The 18,720-nt window shown below is 34.8% G+C and overlaps 1 protein-coding gene across 8 annotated transcripts in view; it reads left to right on the forward strand.

The window, feature by feature from the left end:
• Positions 1-18,720, forward strand: part of Col11a1 (collagen type XI alpha 1 chain) — a 195,790-nt gene that overhangs the window by 126,350 nt on the left and 50,720 nt on the right. For all 8 annotated transcript variants that reach the window (XM_037207025.1, XM_037207028.1, XM_028895363.2 and 5 more), the window contains 7 exons: positions 1,655-1,708; positions 2,937-3,044; positions 3,429-3,518; positions 3,755-3,808; positions 10,373-10,480; positions 15,906-16,013; positions 17,068-17,121. In XM_037207025.1, the coding sequence (XP_037062920.1) occupies positions 1,655-1,708; positions 2,937-3,044; positions 3,429-3,518; positions 3,755-3,808; positions 10,373-10,480; positions 15,906-16,013; positions 17,068-17,121 (576 nt within the window). The remainder of the gene's footprint in view (positions 1-1,654; positions 1,709-2,936; positions 3,045-3,428; positions 3,519-3,754; positions 3,809-10,372; positions 10,481-15,905; positions 16,014-17,067; positions 17,122-18,720) is intronic.

Consider the following 18,720-nt stretch of genomic DNA (forward strand, 5'->3'; position numbering starts at 1 on the left):
GAGGAAAATTACTAGAGAATCACAGCAAGGGATCTATCGCCATGCTGAGATGGAATGGCACCAAACACCATTGGTAATGTCCAGTAGAGACCTATTGAGAAAGAGCAGAGTTCAGCACAGATTAGCAATTTCTAAATAGTCTGGGGCAGATGAGAGAGTATGCCAGTAGTAGTGGTTGTTGACATAACCCAGGAAGTATTAAGTACATGTGAATATATACATTACATTTGTACATACACATATACTATATGAATACTCATGCATATGGTGTACACATATGTAGACGTGTTTACATGTGAGTGTGCATAGCATGTAGTTTGATCATAGATTTTTGAACTCACCAGTTGATTCAATGTTAAAATTATAAAATGATAAATAAATTCTCTGATAATTTTCTTTAAACAACTTCGTCTTGCCATTGAAGAGTATTGCACGAGTAGACATCTACTGGTCTTAAATCAAATTTTAAAATAGGAGAAATGTACTTCCTTTCCCTGTAATATGAACTGCAATAATAAAAATTCAGATTTTTTTACTTTTCTGTAATTTATAATTCTTACTCTTCCTTAAGTTGTGATACAACCATAGAATGACCAGTTTCTATTTGGTTCCTGCTTTTCTTGTTTATACTGTTTCATATTTTACTGACTTGTTTTATTAAGGAACTTTTTGTTCATTTTACATACCAACCACAGATCCCCTCCTCTTCCCTCCTTCTGCCCCTTCAGCCTTCCCCCACAACGCATGCCCCATTCCCTCCTCCAACAAGGTATGGCCTCCCAGCAGAGCATGGTACATTCAGTAGAGGCAGGTCCAAGTCCCTCCCCCTGCATCAAGGCTGTGCAAGGTGTCCCATCATAGGTAGTAGACTCCAAAAAGCCAGCTCTTGGGCATATTTTACTGACTAACATTAAAATTGCTTTTATTGTTTTTTGGAAGGCTTTTCTCTTCAGGTTTTTGTATTTATTTCCTCAATTTATAACGTAGATTATATGACTTATGAAAGAAATCTATCATAATAAAAGCCCATGGAAAAAATAATCTATGAACCTGGAAAAATGTGGATACCAGAATATATTCCCAAAGCCTGATTCAGTGGGCACTTACTGCTCACATTGACCAGATTACATTTATTTATCAGATTATTTGCAAAGTATATTTGTAACTATTCTTTTGTGTTCTAGGGAAGAATATTGATAAAGTTGATATGATTATTAGTCATGAAATATATTATCTTTATAAATATATTTTATATTTTGTCTTAAGAGATTGTTAAAAGTTTATGTATAATCAGTTAATGATCTTAAAGAATATAGAATTCCTTCACATATCATCCATAAATCTTGCTTGGCTAAAATTCTATATGTTACTGGATGAGGTAGAACAGTGAAAAGAACACAGTTTTATTCCATATTCATCATAACCCAGTCTTTTATTTTATTTAAAATAATACTTTCACTATAATGTGCAAAGTGAAAATACAATATTTTGGACATTTATAAAGAATCAATACAATATCTCATTACATTTGAAAAGAATTAAATTTTAGCCAAAATTAAACTTTCATTTAACATGTATTTCAATTATATTGCAGAATTTTAGTTTTTGTTTTATCCTGCCTATAGCTTTTATAGATTGTTCTTTACTTTCTTAGGGATTTCAAGGCAAGACTGGTCCCCCTGGGCCAGGAGGTGTGGTTGGACCGCAGGTATGTCTCTTTCTTTTTCTAGCATATTTAATCTTATTTTTTGTTATGTTTTCTCTTTACTAAGCTGACTTCAATTGGTGTATTTTTAGCAAAGTGATTTATTATTAATTATTATTATTATTATTATTATTATTATTTTGCTTTGGTTTGGTTTGGTTTAAGACTAATTTCTCATAGCATCCAGACTAGCTTTAAACTCATTATGTAGCTGAGAATGCCTTTGTGGAAAAAGTGTTTGCACATTAAGAATAAGCTAAAGCGTTTCAGTCATTACAGACAAAGGAACTTAGACCTGGAAATGTGTGCAAAGAGTGGACGTGTCTCTTTACCCATGTCCAGAACATGGAAACGTGATGTATTTTTAGTAAAACGCAGGGGATGCTGTCTCACAAGCAACTGCAGTAATGTGTTCCACTTTCAAAGAGTCTCGGATGCTGATTGTTCTCAGTATATGTGTTTAACTTAAATCGTTCATTCTGCTGTGGCAGTGTAGAGCAACAGGTCACCATTCCCTTTTTACACTGGAGGCTTATCATACTCCAGCCTTTCAAACAGCACCCACAGAGGGGCACATAGAGAACCTGGCATTTCCCCTCAGCATTTGCTATCCCTTCAGGCAGCTGGTTTTTTAGTACAGTTTCCAGTACAAACTTAAGGACTGAACTCTGGGACCCCTTAGCTTTATTCCTCAGACTTTGTCAAGTGAATATCAATTAACTGTTTGTATGGGAGTTCCTGGGTCATGGAAATGGAAAAAAAAAAAAACCTGCTCATTTGTTTGGGGTCCAAGAGACTTTGATTTATTATCAAAGCAGTGAGTGACTCCTTGAGTACCACCAGAGTGGCATCAGTGTCTCAATATTGTAAAGCAGACTTGACACCTTGTATAAAGAGAGGAATGAGGTGAAACTATCATTTATAACACAAAGTCTTAAAGAGTAGTTGGTCTAGCTTCCCTCTCAAGCAGTTCTAGTTTTGAGCAAGGAAATTCTCCTTGCATAATTCATACAGTTCCCTGGCACTTGTGGCTATTCTCACCAACACTGCCATAAGCTTCTCAACACTTGTTGCATATACTACTTTCATTAAGTTCTAGGAAGTGTTTTGTTATGCATCATGAAAATAAAGGAAAATAATCCTGTGAAGGACAGTAATCTTTGAGTTTGCTTGCTATTGTTTTGGCAAACATGACAGGACATTCTAATATGGCTTTACTTGTCTGATTCAGGGACCGACTGGTGAGACAGGTCCAATTGGTGAACGTGGGCATCCTGGACCTCCTGGTCCTCCTGGTGAGCAAGGACTTCCTGGTGCTGCAGGGAAAGAAGGTGCAAAGGTACAACAAGATCAAGGGCATCCGCTTACTCCAAACCTCTTTGTACTCCTCATCCACTATACATGTGTATTATGCGTTTCCATATTACTCAATGTCAGAACAATTTGCCATGGAGATATTTAGTAAGGTTACTGTATTTCAAGACATTACTGAATAATAGCCCAAGAATCATTTCATTGACCATAATATCAATATCACCAGTTTGTATAATACCCTTACATCTGGGTATCAGTATTTTAATATGTATGACACCCCTAATGACAACCCTTTAATTAAATGATGCATATTGTCTTTAAATAAGGGTGAGATGAGAGACACTCACCATTTTGTTCATAGAAACTGTGTAGAAATTATTTTGCTAATGGTATGTATTCTGTCTCTCAGGGTGACCCAGGTCCTCAAGGTATCTCAGGGAAAGATGGACCAGCAGGAATACGTGGTTTCCCAGGTGAAAGAGGCCTTCCTGGAGCCCAGGTATGCTCAACATATAAGTAGAGCACATGGATGAAATTTTTACTCAGAGTCACGAGTAAATAAGGAGCTATATATGAATCTATGCATTTCATTATCTTAATATACATGTATATTCCTGCATGTGTTGCCTTCAGAAAACACTTCCTGTCATCTCCATTTTGTCAGTCACACAGTGCCTATTAATAGTCACTTTATATGTATTCAATTGCTTTTTTTTTTCTTTTCACTTTTATCAGGGCGCACCTGGACTGAAAGGAGGAGAAGGTCCCCAGGGCCCACAGGGTCCAGTTGTAAGTACGATGATAATAGATAGCCATGCTATCCATAGTTGCAAATTACAGCTCTCCTGTTATTACTCTCATGCTGTGATCCCACAGTGTGTGGAAGAGAAAATAAACATGTGTCAATCAAAGCACTCAATGCCGGGTTTCTGCTAATTGCAGGCACTAATGAGTGCAGAAGCATGAGGGTTTAGGAGGTTGGAAAGATTTGCTCTGGCAGGAGATATGGAACTTTCTTACCTCTCACTTTTCTCAATGAAATAAATCATAATTGTAAGGACAATAATGTCATGAATAGAAAAAAACCTGGAAAGGTTGTGGTTTGAATTTGTTTTCTTATTCAGCCTCTCATTTAATAATTAGTCATAAATTAAGCTTCAATTTCATATACATGTTCTGTCTGAATTAAGTACTTGATGAGACTTGAATTTTTTTGTGATATAAAAATATCAAATAAGAATGAAAAATAATGTCATTTCCATGCTTGTAGTGATTGTCACACATTTCTGTAACATGATTAATTGGCAATGAGCAAGCATCAGGGTTTGGCTTCACATTTATTCCTGAATTCCGTATAAACTCGGCTGAGAAACAGAGTATGTCCCTCCTGCGTTTCATGCCACCTCTGTTCTCAGCAATGCCCTGAAATATTACTATAGCATACAAAATGCCATATTTAGAGGCCTTTTCTCATTTGATCCTCTTCCCCGCTTATAGAACTGAACATTTTCTTAGCTCTCTTCACAACTTCTATCCAGTGCAGACTGGAGCCATGCTAACCACTTTATAGTCCTTTGCTTATGACTTCATCGTCATTTCTGCTACCATGTCCTCTGTTTAGTCCCTTTGTTCTCTTCCTAACAATATGGTAACGCTTCTCCTTGACTCCGTTCATTGTGCTGCCCCTCCTCTAACAGTCCTTTTGTCACTGGGAGTAGAATTTCAGTATAAACACTTCTCTAACTATGCCATGATCTGATTGAACCACACTTGTAGGCCCATACTGCCTTCAAAATCAACTTACTAATCATGGTTGACAAATCGTGTTCTTTATGTTATCCTAATAACAATGGGCTATCCAGGTCATTATCCTTATTGCCCCTTAATTTCTGCCATATGATGTTTTGACACCCTCATGTTACTCAAATCACTATGATTTTCAACAGTATTAAACAATTTTAATTTACCAGCCTTTAACCTTTAACTCCAGGGCATCCACCACTTTTTTATTTTGTTCTTTCTCAGTCTCACTCTCTCTCCATCTCTTTCTATGTCTCTCCCTATGTATCTGTGTAGACGAATTTCTAAAATGGTTTTACTGTATAAAACCACCCAGCCAAATATAAGGGTGAAAGCCTTAGCTCAGGGAAATAGGGAAAGCCACCAGCCAACCTTACCTCATCAACTTTGCAGCTTCCAAATTCGAATTACTTCCTGTCTATCCATGCTCTGGTTTCTCTTCAGATCTCATAAATCTTTTGCCATCCACCACTTTTTTTTGTGGCCTCTGAAGTCATTGTTGAATTCGCTTGCACAAACCCACACCACACACATAAAAAAATTTAAAAATAAAACCTCCAAAACTAGGATTTAACTAAATGAAGCATGAATATTGTCAAAAGCCTTCCCTCTGTATTTTTAATTAACTTAATAATTATATATTATTTTATTTACTGACTGATGGGCTTGTTGCTGTTTTGTTGTTCTGACTCTGGTGGAACTTTCTTTATATGGAGAAAGCATATAAGAGGAAGGAGACCCAAATTTCCCAAATTATGTCCAACATTTTACACACTTACAATGTGCTCTTTACCCCGTCACTATCAATAGCACTGTAGTTACTAAGTCTTCAGATTCTATTCCCTCCTTTGTGAGTTATTTCTTCATGTCATTTATTCAATAGCTTCCATGGTTTTTTTTGTCATAGTTCCTTTTTCTTCTCCCTTCTCTACCTTTTATTCCTGAGAGGTCTCTTTCCATTGTATTTTGCTCATTTTTCAGAAGGCGAAATTGAGATTTTGGAATGATTGTACTGATGACTCTTGATTCTTGTGTCCTGCTTCTCAAGAACAAGCTGTTGGCCAGGACCAATGACAAACTATTGCAGCACTAGTACAAAACGTGGAGATGATCATCAGAGTTTACACTTCAAATTCTAGCAATGCTTGATGCTCCATCTGGACTTTTATTTTGTATGATTTAAAGTATATCATTAGGAGAGTGTAATGACTTCCCTTCACAGTATTGAAATGAAGGTCACCTTGGCCTTAAAAATATGGAAATACACATTTTTGTTTTCTACATAGCTTTGTAACACAAGAACTTGCTTGTGTTTCTGTTTTTCCTCAGTGAGCTCCATTTACACTGAATGCTAATGAGATGTTTTGTCTGTTTTCTGCTTTCATAGCTTTACAGAATTTCCCTAGAATATGAAATGAATAATGAAAGAAACTGATAATATATGTTTTTTACTGTCCTCATTTGTGCAATGGTTAGAGAAACAGCCCTGTTTCTCTACACTCACTGGCCCCAAACTGAACACTAATGCCATAGCTTCCTATTTAGTTAGCATTAAAGGATTTTAGGGAGATGTTGCGACATTTAAGGGGATGGGTTGCAGAAGTGGGGAAAGATAGCATTAAAGAAAGAAACTGAATAGAAGGTTTAATCCTCACAATGTGGAAAGCATATTCTCTTTTTACATTTAGTAGCATAAGAAAATGTTTTTAGTATGGAACACTGTTTGTAGGAATAAGGAAAGAGAAACCACCTTTGTGAACCTTTGCTTTCTGACTCAAAAATTACAAAAACGATAGTTTAGTGGTTTTTTTTTAGGTTTTCAGCATGTTCTTTCCAGTTTAGCATTTCTGATATACTGCCATTGCTGGTCAGGACACAAGGACACCATAATGCTATATGGAATAATCTGTGCCTATCTAACAATGTAAACTTAGTGGCACAATAGACCCTCTTAATCTTGGATGTCTCTTACTCACTTTCAGTTTCATAACTACTAAAGTTTATGTGTGTCTTTTAAGCATAGACATACCTAGGCATAATTATCGAAAATCAATTCATTGTTTTCATATTTTATCTTTAGGTACATCACAATACTAAACATTTCAAGAAACTAATCAGAGTCTATTTCCATTCATATTTTATTGATGAAAAAAATGAGCCATAGAGAATTTGGTCAAGATCAGAACTATTGGTTCCAGGGCTGGAAAGAGAAGGCTCACACTAACAAACATTTATTTATGAAATGCCTTGTGCCAGTAACTACCACAAGTGCTTTGTCATTGGAAAAAATGAGTGGAAATCCCTGCCTTTGTGAGCACTATCAATTTCTCATTTTAATCTATATGTCTATTTTATACATAACTGTCAATATAATAATTTTATTTACTACACAAAAGTAATTATATTTACTATACACAAATTCAAATTTTCTTTTAATCAGTTTAGATACCAAAGTTTTATGAAGATATTAAGCATGTAAATGAGTTTCCCAGTGGTAGGAACTATTATATTACATAGTTTTCCTAGAATGTATTACATGAGCACAGAATCCAAATTTATTTATGCTAAATGCATAAAAAATTCTTCTAAAATTGAGCTGAAACTCAAAGAAAAGAAAGAGATTGCCTTACCAGTGGTTCAGTTGTGACTGAAGGACTGGAAAGTTTTGTTTGTTCAAAGCTGGTCGAAGACTTAAGATTCTCAACTTCACTCTACATCATTTGTTTAATCAACAGGCACCATCAGAGATTTTCATTTTACATTTATTAATGGATAAAATAAAATCAGTGCTGAGCATTCCATTATTACAGATATACAGGTTTATGGAATTTCTGTATTAACAAGTAAAAAGAGGGAATTGCCGCTGTACCCTAGGGCACAGGTATACACTGACAAGCCTCTTTGCCTTCCCATCATTTGTCTTAATGCTGATGAAATCTGACAAGATCATGAGAAATATTTTAACTACAGAAAAGTAATATATTTTGTTATTAATTTTAATGCAGCTTCCAAAAGCAAGATGATAATCTGAAATTTAATCTTCGAAATGCTTTAAGGCAGAAAGGAAAATAGTTTCCTTTTTAATAATAACATATAATATCTACACACTCTGTACACTTCCTTAGATTCAAAAGAGCAGCATTCCATCTCTGCTTAAAACATATTAAAATGTTTATATAAAATATTTAGTTTAATTTTAAATATTAAGCAGAGTATACTTTCAACAAACACGTTTTTTTTCCAAAATAAAAGCCATGAGTCACATGTCAATAATGATACATCAATTAGTGTGACACATATGTCTTCAGGTTTTATGACCAAAACTTTTAGAGAAAATAAATATTCAATTAATGTTCAGCAAATTGCTATTGATGGCACTTGAGTGACTCAGGTTTTAACTAAGACCAATGTTCCACATAACTCAAAAAGACACAAATGCACATCATTAATAAATTATGTTGACATTTCCATAACCATGTATTTTATTTGTGTGTGTGTGTATATATATATATATATATATATATATATAATGTGTGTGTATGTTTGTATGTATACATACATACCCTGTATATATACTGTATGTATATATACATATCCTGTATATATAGTGTATGTATATATACATATATACATTATATACATATATATATAGAGGGAGAGAAAGAAATAGAGACATAAGGATGTGCAATATATACACATGCATACACACATACATATATTTTACAAAATACTAAGTGCAATTTTTTTATTGCAGTTGTGTTCTTATATTTATGATTTCTAACACTTAACTAATAAGCAGGTAATATTCACACAGTTCTTCCTTGGTTACTTTGCAGTATGACAAACATTTTATGTGATTTTTTTCATGTAATTCTAGCTCATGAATGTGTTTTTGTTTAAATCCAGTTAAAATTTGACAAAATTCTTCAAAATTCTTTCCCTTAATTTTGATATCTCACAGTTATAAAAAATAAATCAAATGCTTCATTTACTCATAAAATAAAGAAGAGAAAAAGATATCACATTTTCATGGTACTTTTTCTTCATTTACATCAATTTTTAATCTTTTTAATTTAATGACTACAAATAAAATACATGGATGAGAAGTACTCTGTTACAGAAGAATTTTAACAAATTAACATTGAGAAATTTAAGGAACACACATATCTATCATCTGCAATCAGTGCATACCTTAGGGAAATTGAGTAGGTATTAAATTCTAAGAATCCCGGGGCGGGTAGCCTGGGAAGTGAAGCATTGATGTCCTCAGAGAATAATAAGAAGTTTCTCAGAGAGAGTGGTGAAGGAGGTTCCAAGGTTAGTGCCCCTCATTTAAAAAAAAAAAATGATAGTCTTGGAATTTTTTGAAACCAAAATGAAAATTGAAAAAATGACCAATTAGTAAATGGTGAGGCACTATGTAATTATAAATTCGTGATGGTGCTACTGTTGTTCATCTAGTATAGTTAATTCCTTAGCTAATGAAAATATAAATTAGAACAATTTAGATAAACTGTATTTGCTTAATAATAAGATTACCAATATATGGAAATTATTATGTCAGTCAGTTACTATTAATATACTATATATGTTTTGTTAATAACCACTATTAGGTGTTTTGAAATGTTATTTATATGTATATGTTAACTTAAGGAAAGATACTAAAATTCATATTTCTTTGATCCATCTTTATCTTAAAATAACATGGTAATTTATAGCATAATGATCCATCTAGGAATCTAACCCAAAGACTGCAGAGTATTGGATATTGTAACTAGATTTTACTTGAGCTGTGCTTAATTTAGTATATGCATGTTTCACATTTTCTACACTTAATATTTTATTAAATTGTTACCTCAGATAAATATAGTCTCTTTAAGATTGTGTTTAAAATATTTACAGTGTATTTTACAGCAAATTAATTAATGTACGTAAGTTGTCTTTTTTCAAAATCAATTGTACAAACTTACCAGTTGTGAATTGTCTCATTTTGTTAATGAGGCCAGTGGTCAGTAGAGGACCAAGATAAATTTGCAGGTTCTGAGCAAAAATTCCGAAGTCTGTGCTAACAGCATACTTTATTGTATGGTGTATATTTGAGAACTTGTGAGCTCAACTTTTGGATTTAAAAAAACATGTATTTGGGAACTTTAATGTGAAGTCTAGAAAGCACTTCAGGCAGTAAACAGTGTAGGGAAGGATATGTTGATCCTTTATGATACAAGAAGAAAACGATGCAAGGTTCAACACTGTATACGTATTCATCCAGCATTGCGTAAAGACAGATTTTCAAAGCTCCTATCTCAAAAGTGAGAACTTTAGGGTATCTTCCATTTCATCAAAGTTTCTTAATATCAACATCTGCACTTGGTACTGGAATTAGCATTTCATCCCTCAAGTGGTAGGTATAACTATGTCTTGAGTTATTAAAATGCCCTCACATTTAGCTTGACAGTATTTTACTAGATTACATTTTCATTGTTGAAAAAGTGATTCATATGGAAGTATCCGTTTTAACTATTATGACAAGATATCCTCATTCTCTTGTTCTAGGGCTCTCCGGGAGAGCGAGGCTCTGCAGGCACAGCAGGCCCAATTGGTTTGCCAGGACGTCCAGGCCCCCAGGGCCCTCCTGGTCCAGCTGGAGAAAAAGGTGCTCCTGTAAGTAATGTTGAGGGAAATATATGATGCTGCCAACCTGCACACATGATTACTTTTTATCGAGAATATTAGCTCTTCATACTCCACTGCATTCTCCCTGCATATGTGCCTGGCATATGAAGACGACTCCTTGTGTTCTCACAATAGAGAACCTTTGAAATTCAATTAAATGAGATGGCATTTTCCCACAAGTTATGAAGCCCTGAAATCTGTGAGGGAGTGGAATGTTATTAAAGTAAAAGGCTTCTAATTTTTCTCATTTAAAAAGTAAAATGGGAGTTTTGATTAAACGTTATATACTTCACTGCTTTATACTAGAGAAATGTTAAAAATTTTTACATCTTTCAAAACACACCTTCCATCTCAGACGTTTACATGGTTCATAGATACCACAGGATGCACTTGAGATTCTCATATAATTTGAGTTTTGCTCTTTTTTTGGCAAAATAGGAAATGTGATTATTTCATGTCATAATTATTTGACTTAAAATTTGTGTATCTCAATTGTTGTGGACTTTATTCTGTTTATTAGGTTTTCCTCTTGTTTCTGGTATTGATTCATTCATATTGAATTTTATAAAGCATCCTCTAAGATGAACACACAAATTAATTAAATTAGTGTAGCCTAAAAAGTGCTATGATGCACATAAAATATAACTTAACATTTTTTTCTTGTAAGCTGTGAGATACACAATTGAGTTTAAACTTGTAATTCAAATATCATTGTCCTTCAGTTATTGTCTTCAGCTCCAGTAATGGGATTATACTCATTGTCCATTTCCTTTCATTACCCTGTTCTGATATTCAAGTCCTATGATAGAGTACTAAAGTCCTTTTCAATCCTGTGATAGAATACTACACTGCATAATTAAGAATGAACAGTAATATCCTGATCCATGGTGTTAGGCTGAGAAATCCAAAATGAAGGGTCTTCGTTTCAGGAAGACCTTATGTTGTTCTATCCTAGGACAATGAAAGTCTAAGAGTGGGCAAAACCCTTATAAATCTATTTACTTCTGCAACAATTAACTCAACCCATTTCTAATGCCATAATTTCTATTTGCGCTCATGGGATGATCATCTCTCATATGGCCTGACCATGTAATCAATGCATGGACAATGACCTTTTCAACATATTTTTGAGGAACATGTTCAGACCTTGATAGTCCTACTGATTTTTTCTTTGTTATTTAATCAGAAAGTTAGAATAAGACATTGACCCTGTTGGATATAAGTTATGCTTTGAAGCAAAGGCATACTGCATATTTTTGCTGAGAATTTTTCTGAGGCCATATCTTTTACACTATATTGTTCATTGTTAAGTGATAGGAAAAAATGGGCTCAATGTTTTGATTCCAGCTAATTAAAACATCCAGGCCATACATAATTTGTACAATAAAGGATGAATACAGATAAAAGGAACTTTGGAACATGGAAAATATAATTTCTGTGATGATAGTGTATTCAATCCTATGGTTTAAATTGAATACATATTTTGGTTTAGGAAGTAAAATACCAAATTAAATACCAAAGTAAAAAGCATTGCCAATTGTTTTAAAATTTAATTTAGAGAGACTGATGAAAAACTATTTAAGAAGCAGACTAAGGCCTCACAAGGTTTGACAGTTGGTGATATATATATCATGGCTATCGGGACCATGAAATCCTTGTTTAGCTAGGCTCTCTCATTTTTTTCACATCTAGAGCTGCAAATATTCATATTATTGTATCTTTTGTTCTTAAAAGTATTGAGAAAAACAAACTGGTAGATACTGAATTAAGTAGTTTTTTAAGGAAGGTGTGAGCTTACATACATTAGCAGAATGTAGTTCTGGCAGTGTTGGGTTAACACCCACAGATATTCATGCAAAAGTCTTGTGAAACTTCATGCAACTGTTGGCCAAATTTTTACTAAAACACCTTCTGTTTCCCAAATTCCAAATATAAATTTTGGCCTGAATTGAAAATATTAAGTAGTTACCAAAAGACAGGTTTACATGAAGTATAAAAGACATGCTAGATCATGTGGAAGTCAAGCTTATAATACATTTACCTAATCCAAAGCTGTACATAATACTTAAAATGATTGATTATGGCCTAAACATAATTTTCAAACTATCAGTCAAATTAGAATCTCTTGGTGGTGGGATTGGAAAGGGAAGATAAGTCTATTTATTTTTTTTTCTTTTGTTATTTTTATTTTATTTTCCGAAGCTGAGGACTGAACCCAGGGCCTTGCGCTTGCTAGGCAAGTGCTCTACCACTGAGATAAACCCCCTACCCCAAACCTCTTTCAACTTATCATTTGGGGATAGACATTTTGATTATGTGACAAATTAAAAAAAACACGATTTGCATATATGACTGCCACCTTCTTGGATTATAGATAAACTGTTAATTATGTATCTTTTGATAGTGCAGCTGTAGTAACATGAGATGAAGAAGCATCAGTCTGAAACAAAGTGAGATCAATGCTTTAACTAAATGTGAATTAAACAACAGGAGTCAATAATTTCAAGGAAAATCAGTTTTAAATATTTTCTATAATACAAGCATGTGTTTGTATGATTTTAGAATGATGAGCGCCAGATTGCAAGTCTGAAGTGCCATTAGAAATAATAGGTTTAAAACCAAAGCATTCTACTCTCATGTGACGCAGTGCTGAGAGAGAACAGAGATCTAGAATCAAACTATAGAGAATCATTATAGACATGAGTTGTGGAAGACTCCATCAAAAAGAGAGAAAATAGACACTTACTGATAGTAAGTTTGTGTATGGATGGTTAGCTCCATGAGCACATAGAAGAGAGTGTGAGGAAGCGTGGAGCTCAAAGAAGAACGCAGTAGCTAGAGGTACTGGTGGACTGGATGCAGTCCCTCTCGTTATTAGAAAACCATGAATATCTTTGCTTATTTCTCAATAAAAATGAGATAAATGGGAAGTGAAGATATTAACTGCATCAGGCCCCCTGAACGGGTGAGACAGTCATTTGGCTTGATCTGTTTGGGAGGCAGCCATGTGTTGGTGCCGGGTCCTGGGCTTGTTGCATGAGTTGGCTGTTTGAATCCTGGGACATATGCAGGGACACTTGGCTCGGTCTGGGAGGGGGGGACTGGTCCTGGCTGGACTGAGTCTACCAGGTCGATCCCGGTCCTCGGGGAGACCTTGATCTGGAGGAGGTGGGAATGGGGGGTGGGATGGGGGGAGGGGGAGGGGGGCGAGAGTGGGAGAACAGGGGAATCTGTGGCTATTATGTTGAACTAAATGATGTTGTAAAATAAATTTACTTAAAAAAATAAAAAAAAAAAGAAAACAATGAATGAGAACTAAGAACACTGAAGTTGAATAGGCTGCTGACTTCTACTCAGAACTGAGTTAAGAGCTCGGCTCTCTCATCTATTGAGTTCATGATGACGGTTAAGTTCTTCATTTCAGAGCCTATTTTCCCATATCTGAAAATAAGATAGTCATAGGAGTTTGAGGATCATGTAGAGTTACAGTTCTCAAGCATCATATAGAGTTGTGATGCCTTCAGTAAATAACCATGACTGGCACAACAGTCACAATAGTGAACCAGAACAGTGATAAAAATAGATGAAACAATGACCAGAAAATAACATATGGGAGCTTTTGAGTGATGAAAGATGCATTCGAGGAGTTGTGGTAAAAGTTGAATTGTATAAATTTAGCAAAAAAAAAAAAAGCAGTAAGAAAAGTTACATTTGTAGCAAAGCTACTTTATTCTTCTTGCTACTAGATGTCATTGGATCCTAGTAGGAACTAGGTCAAGGTAGTGTCTTCATTTCTTTTCTTATAAAATACCCTGTTACAAGCAACTTCTAGGAGAAAGAGTTTATTTGAACTCAACGTTCAAGGTACCAAGAATCATAGAAGGGAAATCAAGGCAGCAAGAGCTTGAAATAGCTGATCAGTTTACACCTCTAATAAAGGCCAAGGGCAAAGGATGATGGTGTACTTACTGCTTAGTTAACCATTCTCCACTTATAACAGTCTAGAATGCACCAGTCCAGGAATAGTGTCAACCATGGTGGGCAAGTCTTTCTGTCTCAATTAATGTAATCAAGACAATCCCCCATAGTCATGCCCAAAGCCTTCCCCTAGATAAATCTAACTTTGGTCAAGCCAGGACAGCTAGGTAAGTGCTCGCTCTGAGGAATGATGTGCAAATACATTTACGTAATGATGTAGATTACATGACCTGACCGGCTCTTTTGTTGTAATGGTGAAATGATGTGGGAGGAAGAAAAAGACATGAGTTTGTGAAGGCAGCAAGTTATTTCAGTCGCTCAGAGAAAGGACACTAATATTTGACAAGAACTTTCAATGAAGAGGAAGATATACTGGAAGTGCTTTTAGGAAGTACATTTGGAGATGATCAAAGGGTAGCCTGGTGGTAAGTCGACTTCCTAGCAGTCATGTGGCCCTAGATTTGACACCTAACACTAATAAAATATTGTTTTAAGGAGATAACTTGAGACGAAACACATAAACATACATCAGCATAAAGGGTTAGGAGACTGTGAGGTAAGTGGGTGATGGAAAGGGAAAACCATCAATCCCTTGTAGCTTCTCAGTTTATGCAACAAGAGAAAAACCGCTGATAACAATCTAGAACGTTGTCTCCAACAAAACCTATGGGAATTCTAGTATGAGAAAATACATTATTTTCAAGCCAGAAAGCATATTTTTTATAGCAGTAGAAGTTGTTTTCTTCAGCAAGGCTCTATCTTTTATTGTACATAAATTTACAAGTAGAAAAGTGATGTTCTTGCCAGAGAGGCACAAACAGAACTGGAGAGAAAGAGAAACCCAACACAAAGGCTATTTGGCATCAGGGAAAGCAGACATGAATTAAAATATCCAAACTCATAGAATCCACAAAACACCTGTAAAAATGGGGGAACCCATTGCATATAAAACATATCATAAAATTTTATGTATGCTTAAGTCTAACATCTGCTGAACAGCTACCCCAATAGTTCTGGGAAGGCTAGGTATGGGCTCAGAGAGACAGTACCACCTGATTTGCCAACATTTGTTTGGAGAAAATATTTTTTAAAAGTATTTATTTTGTCACTTGTGTTTAATAAATTTTATAGAGTGTAGCCAGAGACTTACAAATTATTAAAGGTGATATAAGTTTTGTTGGTATTATTAATTATCTACCAAGTGTACTTCATTGTTTCTGTTTGCTGCTAACAGGTTGCAATCTGTTTCCCAGAAAGATTAAACAAGTTCTTTTCCAATCATAATTACTGGGATATGTAGGGGTGTGTGTGTGTGTGTGTGTGTGTGTGTGTGTGTGTGTGTGTGTATTTTATGTATGCATGTATTAGTTTTAAACCATGTAAAACTTTATGGATTTCTTGCAGCAATTTAATGATATATTTTATTTTAATGCAGGGAGAGAAGGGTCCTCAAGGCCCTGCAGGTAGAGATGGAGTCCAAGGCCCTGTGGGTCTCCCAGGGCCTGCTGGGCCGGCTGGCTCTCCTGGTGAGGATGGAGACAAGGTCGGTGTTATTGTTTGTGTTAGTGTATCATACTAAAGCATATTTAGTGCATTCTCCGGGACTCTGTAATTAATCAAAGATTAATTCTAAAGTGGAAGATTTGTGGTTTTATATTTTTTAGTTTTTGATACCTTTTATGTAATGAAAGGTATTATATACCTCCAAAAGTTAAGAAATATGCCTTTCATAAAACAGCATGCATAAGAGAAACATAAAGTGTATAAGGGAACAATAATTTCATACTTTTAAAAACTATCTTCCTTAAAATATTATAAATTGAATATAATTATTTGTACATGTTTAGTTCTGAGAACTTGTGCCATCAGACTTATGAATAAGCTCCAGTAGCACTGGTAAAAGGATTGGTAATCTTTTTTACCAACATCTGAATAATAAATGTCCTCAACTTTTTACATCAGATGGAGGGTTTCATTGTTTCAAGTTAGTTTTTAATTTTATTGTAATATGTAGAAATTTTGTGAAGTAGTGTTCTTGTAATCTTACTACTTGGAAAACTGGGAGAAAAGAAATAATATATTTTGATCACCATGTGCTTATATATATATATATATATATATGTAGATCAATGTACTTCCATTGTCGATTGTTGGTAGTGATATTCAGGACAAAAATCAGTTGTTTTTGTTTTGTTTTGTTTTTCTGTTTTTCAAGACAGGGTTTCTCTGTGTAGTGTTGGTGCCTGTCCTAGATCTTACTCTGTAGACCAGGCTGGCCTCGAACTCACAGAGATCCACCTGTCTCTGCCTCTCAAGTACTCCAATTAAAGACGTGCACCACCACCGCCTGGCGCAAAATCAGTTTTTAAGGTGTAGTTCTAGTTGTCATCCTTAGCTTACTCTGACTTCATCTTCCTATGTATTTATCGGTCAATTATAGACCATCAGAGGATGAACAAGCTTTTACATTGAGACCATGGTTTTACATACTAGCATGTAATTACTTTAAAGGTAAAATGGTAAAATTTTATGGTAACGATGAGATTTCAGGTATGATGACTTGGAAATTATCTTTAACATGCATCTTTCAAACACAGGGTGAAATTGGAGAACCAGGCCAAAAGGGCAGCAAAGGTGACAAGGGCGAAAACGTGAGTTCCTTAAAAATTTGATGAGGGAACAGCATCCTTTTAATCCATTTACATGGGTGTTTTTTCATAGGAATATTTAGCTCCAGCAGATTTTTGTCATAGTTGTTGTACTGTAAATTTAAATGGAAATACTTTAAATATGTATGTGTTGATTTATATAAACAGTAAACAAAATAACTTTTACCTTAATAAAAATGTATAGTATAAGGGTCTGGGGAGATGCCTTCGCTCAGCAGCAAGGACACTTGTTGCTTTAACATGCAGACCTATCTTGAGATCCAAGAATCCATGCACAATGCAGGAGCAAATGTAAGTCAGCCTAGGTCAGGGTTCTGTGAGAGACCATTGCTCAATGAAGTAAATCAAAGAGTAATAGAACAGGTTACCCAGACATCTTACTATGTACTTCACCTGGCCATATGTACATAGAGCACACATACAATACACACACATATGTGCACACACAAAATAAATAAAATAAAAACATATATATATATATGCATTCATATACACACTTCAAAGGTTATAATTGTTTTATATTTACTGCCTTATAAAGAACTTGTCTTTGCAAAACTGAATTTTATTTCATTCTGTAGTGGCAAATATTGGTTGAATACCAGAATCACACAGATATGTAGGTGGAAAAGAGATGAAGTTATTCACATTTTTGACATCTTACATTTCAGAATCATAGTCCATCAAAGCATGTCAGGGCAGGAACTTAAGGCAGGGACGTGGAAGAGAGGACTCATGCTGCCGAGGCCTTGGAGAAGTGCTGCTTACTGGCTTGCTCCTCATGGCTTACTCAGCCGGCTTTCTTATACCATTCAGGACCAGAGTCCCAGTGGTAGCACAACCCCTTTCATGGGCTGAACCTTCTCACACCAATCACTGATCACGAAAATGTCCCGCAGGCTTGTACACACAATTCAGTCTTGTGGGGACTTTACCACAACTAAGGTTTTCAGTTTTTAAATGACTCTCACTGTGGAAAGTTGACAAAACACTAAAAAAAACCCAGACTCTCTTTATGCAAAGCTTTATCAGTTAATGCAAGAATGTGTAACACGTGTATGTATGCACAGAAATCCTTGATTTTCAGATCTTAATATATTCTATGTACAGCATCTTAGAATACTGTTGATAATTAGAAGATAGTATACATTTCATGTACTCCTTCTGATCTCTCTATGTGTGTTTATATATATATATGTGTGTGTATATATATGTATATATATATATATATATATATATATATAGAGAGAGAGAGAGAGAGAGAGAGAGAGAGAAATCTAATTTTTAAAACATCTTTAAATTGGTATTGGTTAGTAGGAAAATCTAGTTTAGATAACTACAATATTCAGAGTGGAACATTTTCATGTTTTTAATAAATATCAGTTTTATCTTGATTATACATATGAAAGTATAAGTCTGTGGGGAATAAAATAAATTATGGTTGCTATAGTAATTACAAAGCCATCTAAACAATACCTCTGTGTTTCCAATGTAGTGTAACGGTGCTTAATAGACTTTAATCAGCCATTGTTTATCTTGGTCAGCCATTGTATTCTGTTTGTTTTAATTTTGCTGATGCCTTAG

Source organism: Peromyscus leucopus, chromosome 6 (genome assembly GCF_004664715.2).
Source record: "Peromyscus leucopus breed LL Stock chromosome 6, UCI_PerLeu_2.1, whole genome shotgun sequence".
NCBI classification, from domain to species: domain Eukaryota; kingdom Metazoa; phylum Chordata; class Mammalia; order Rodentia; family Cricetidae; genus Peromyscus; species Peromyscus leucopus.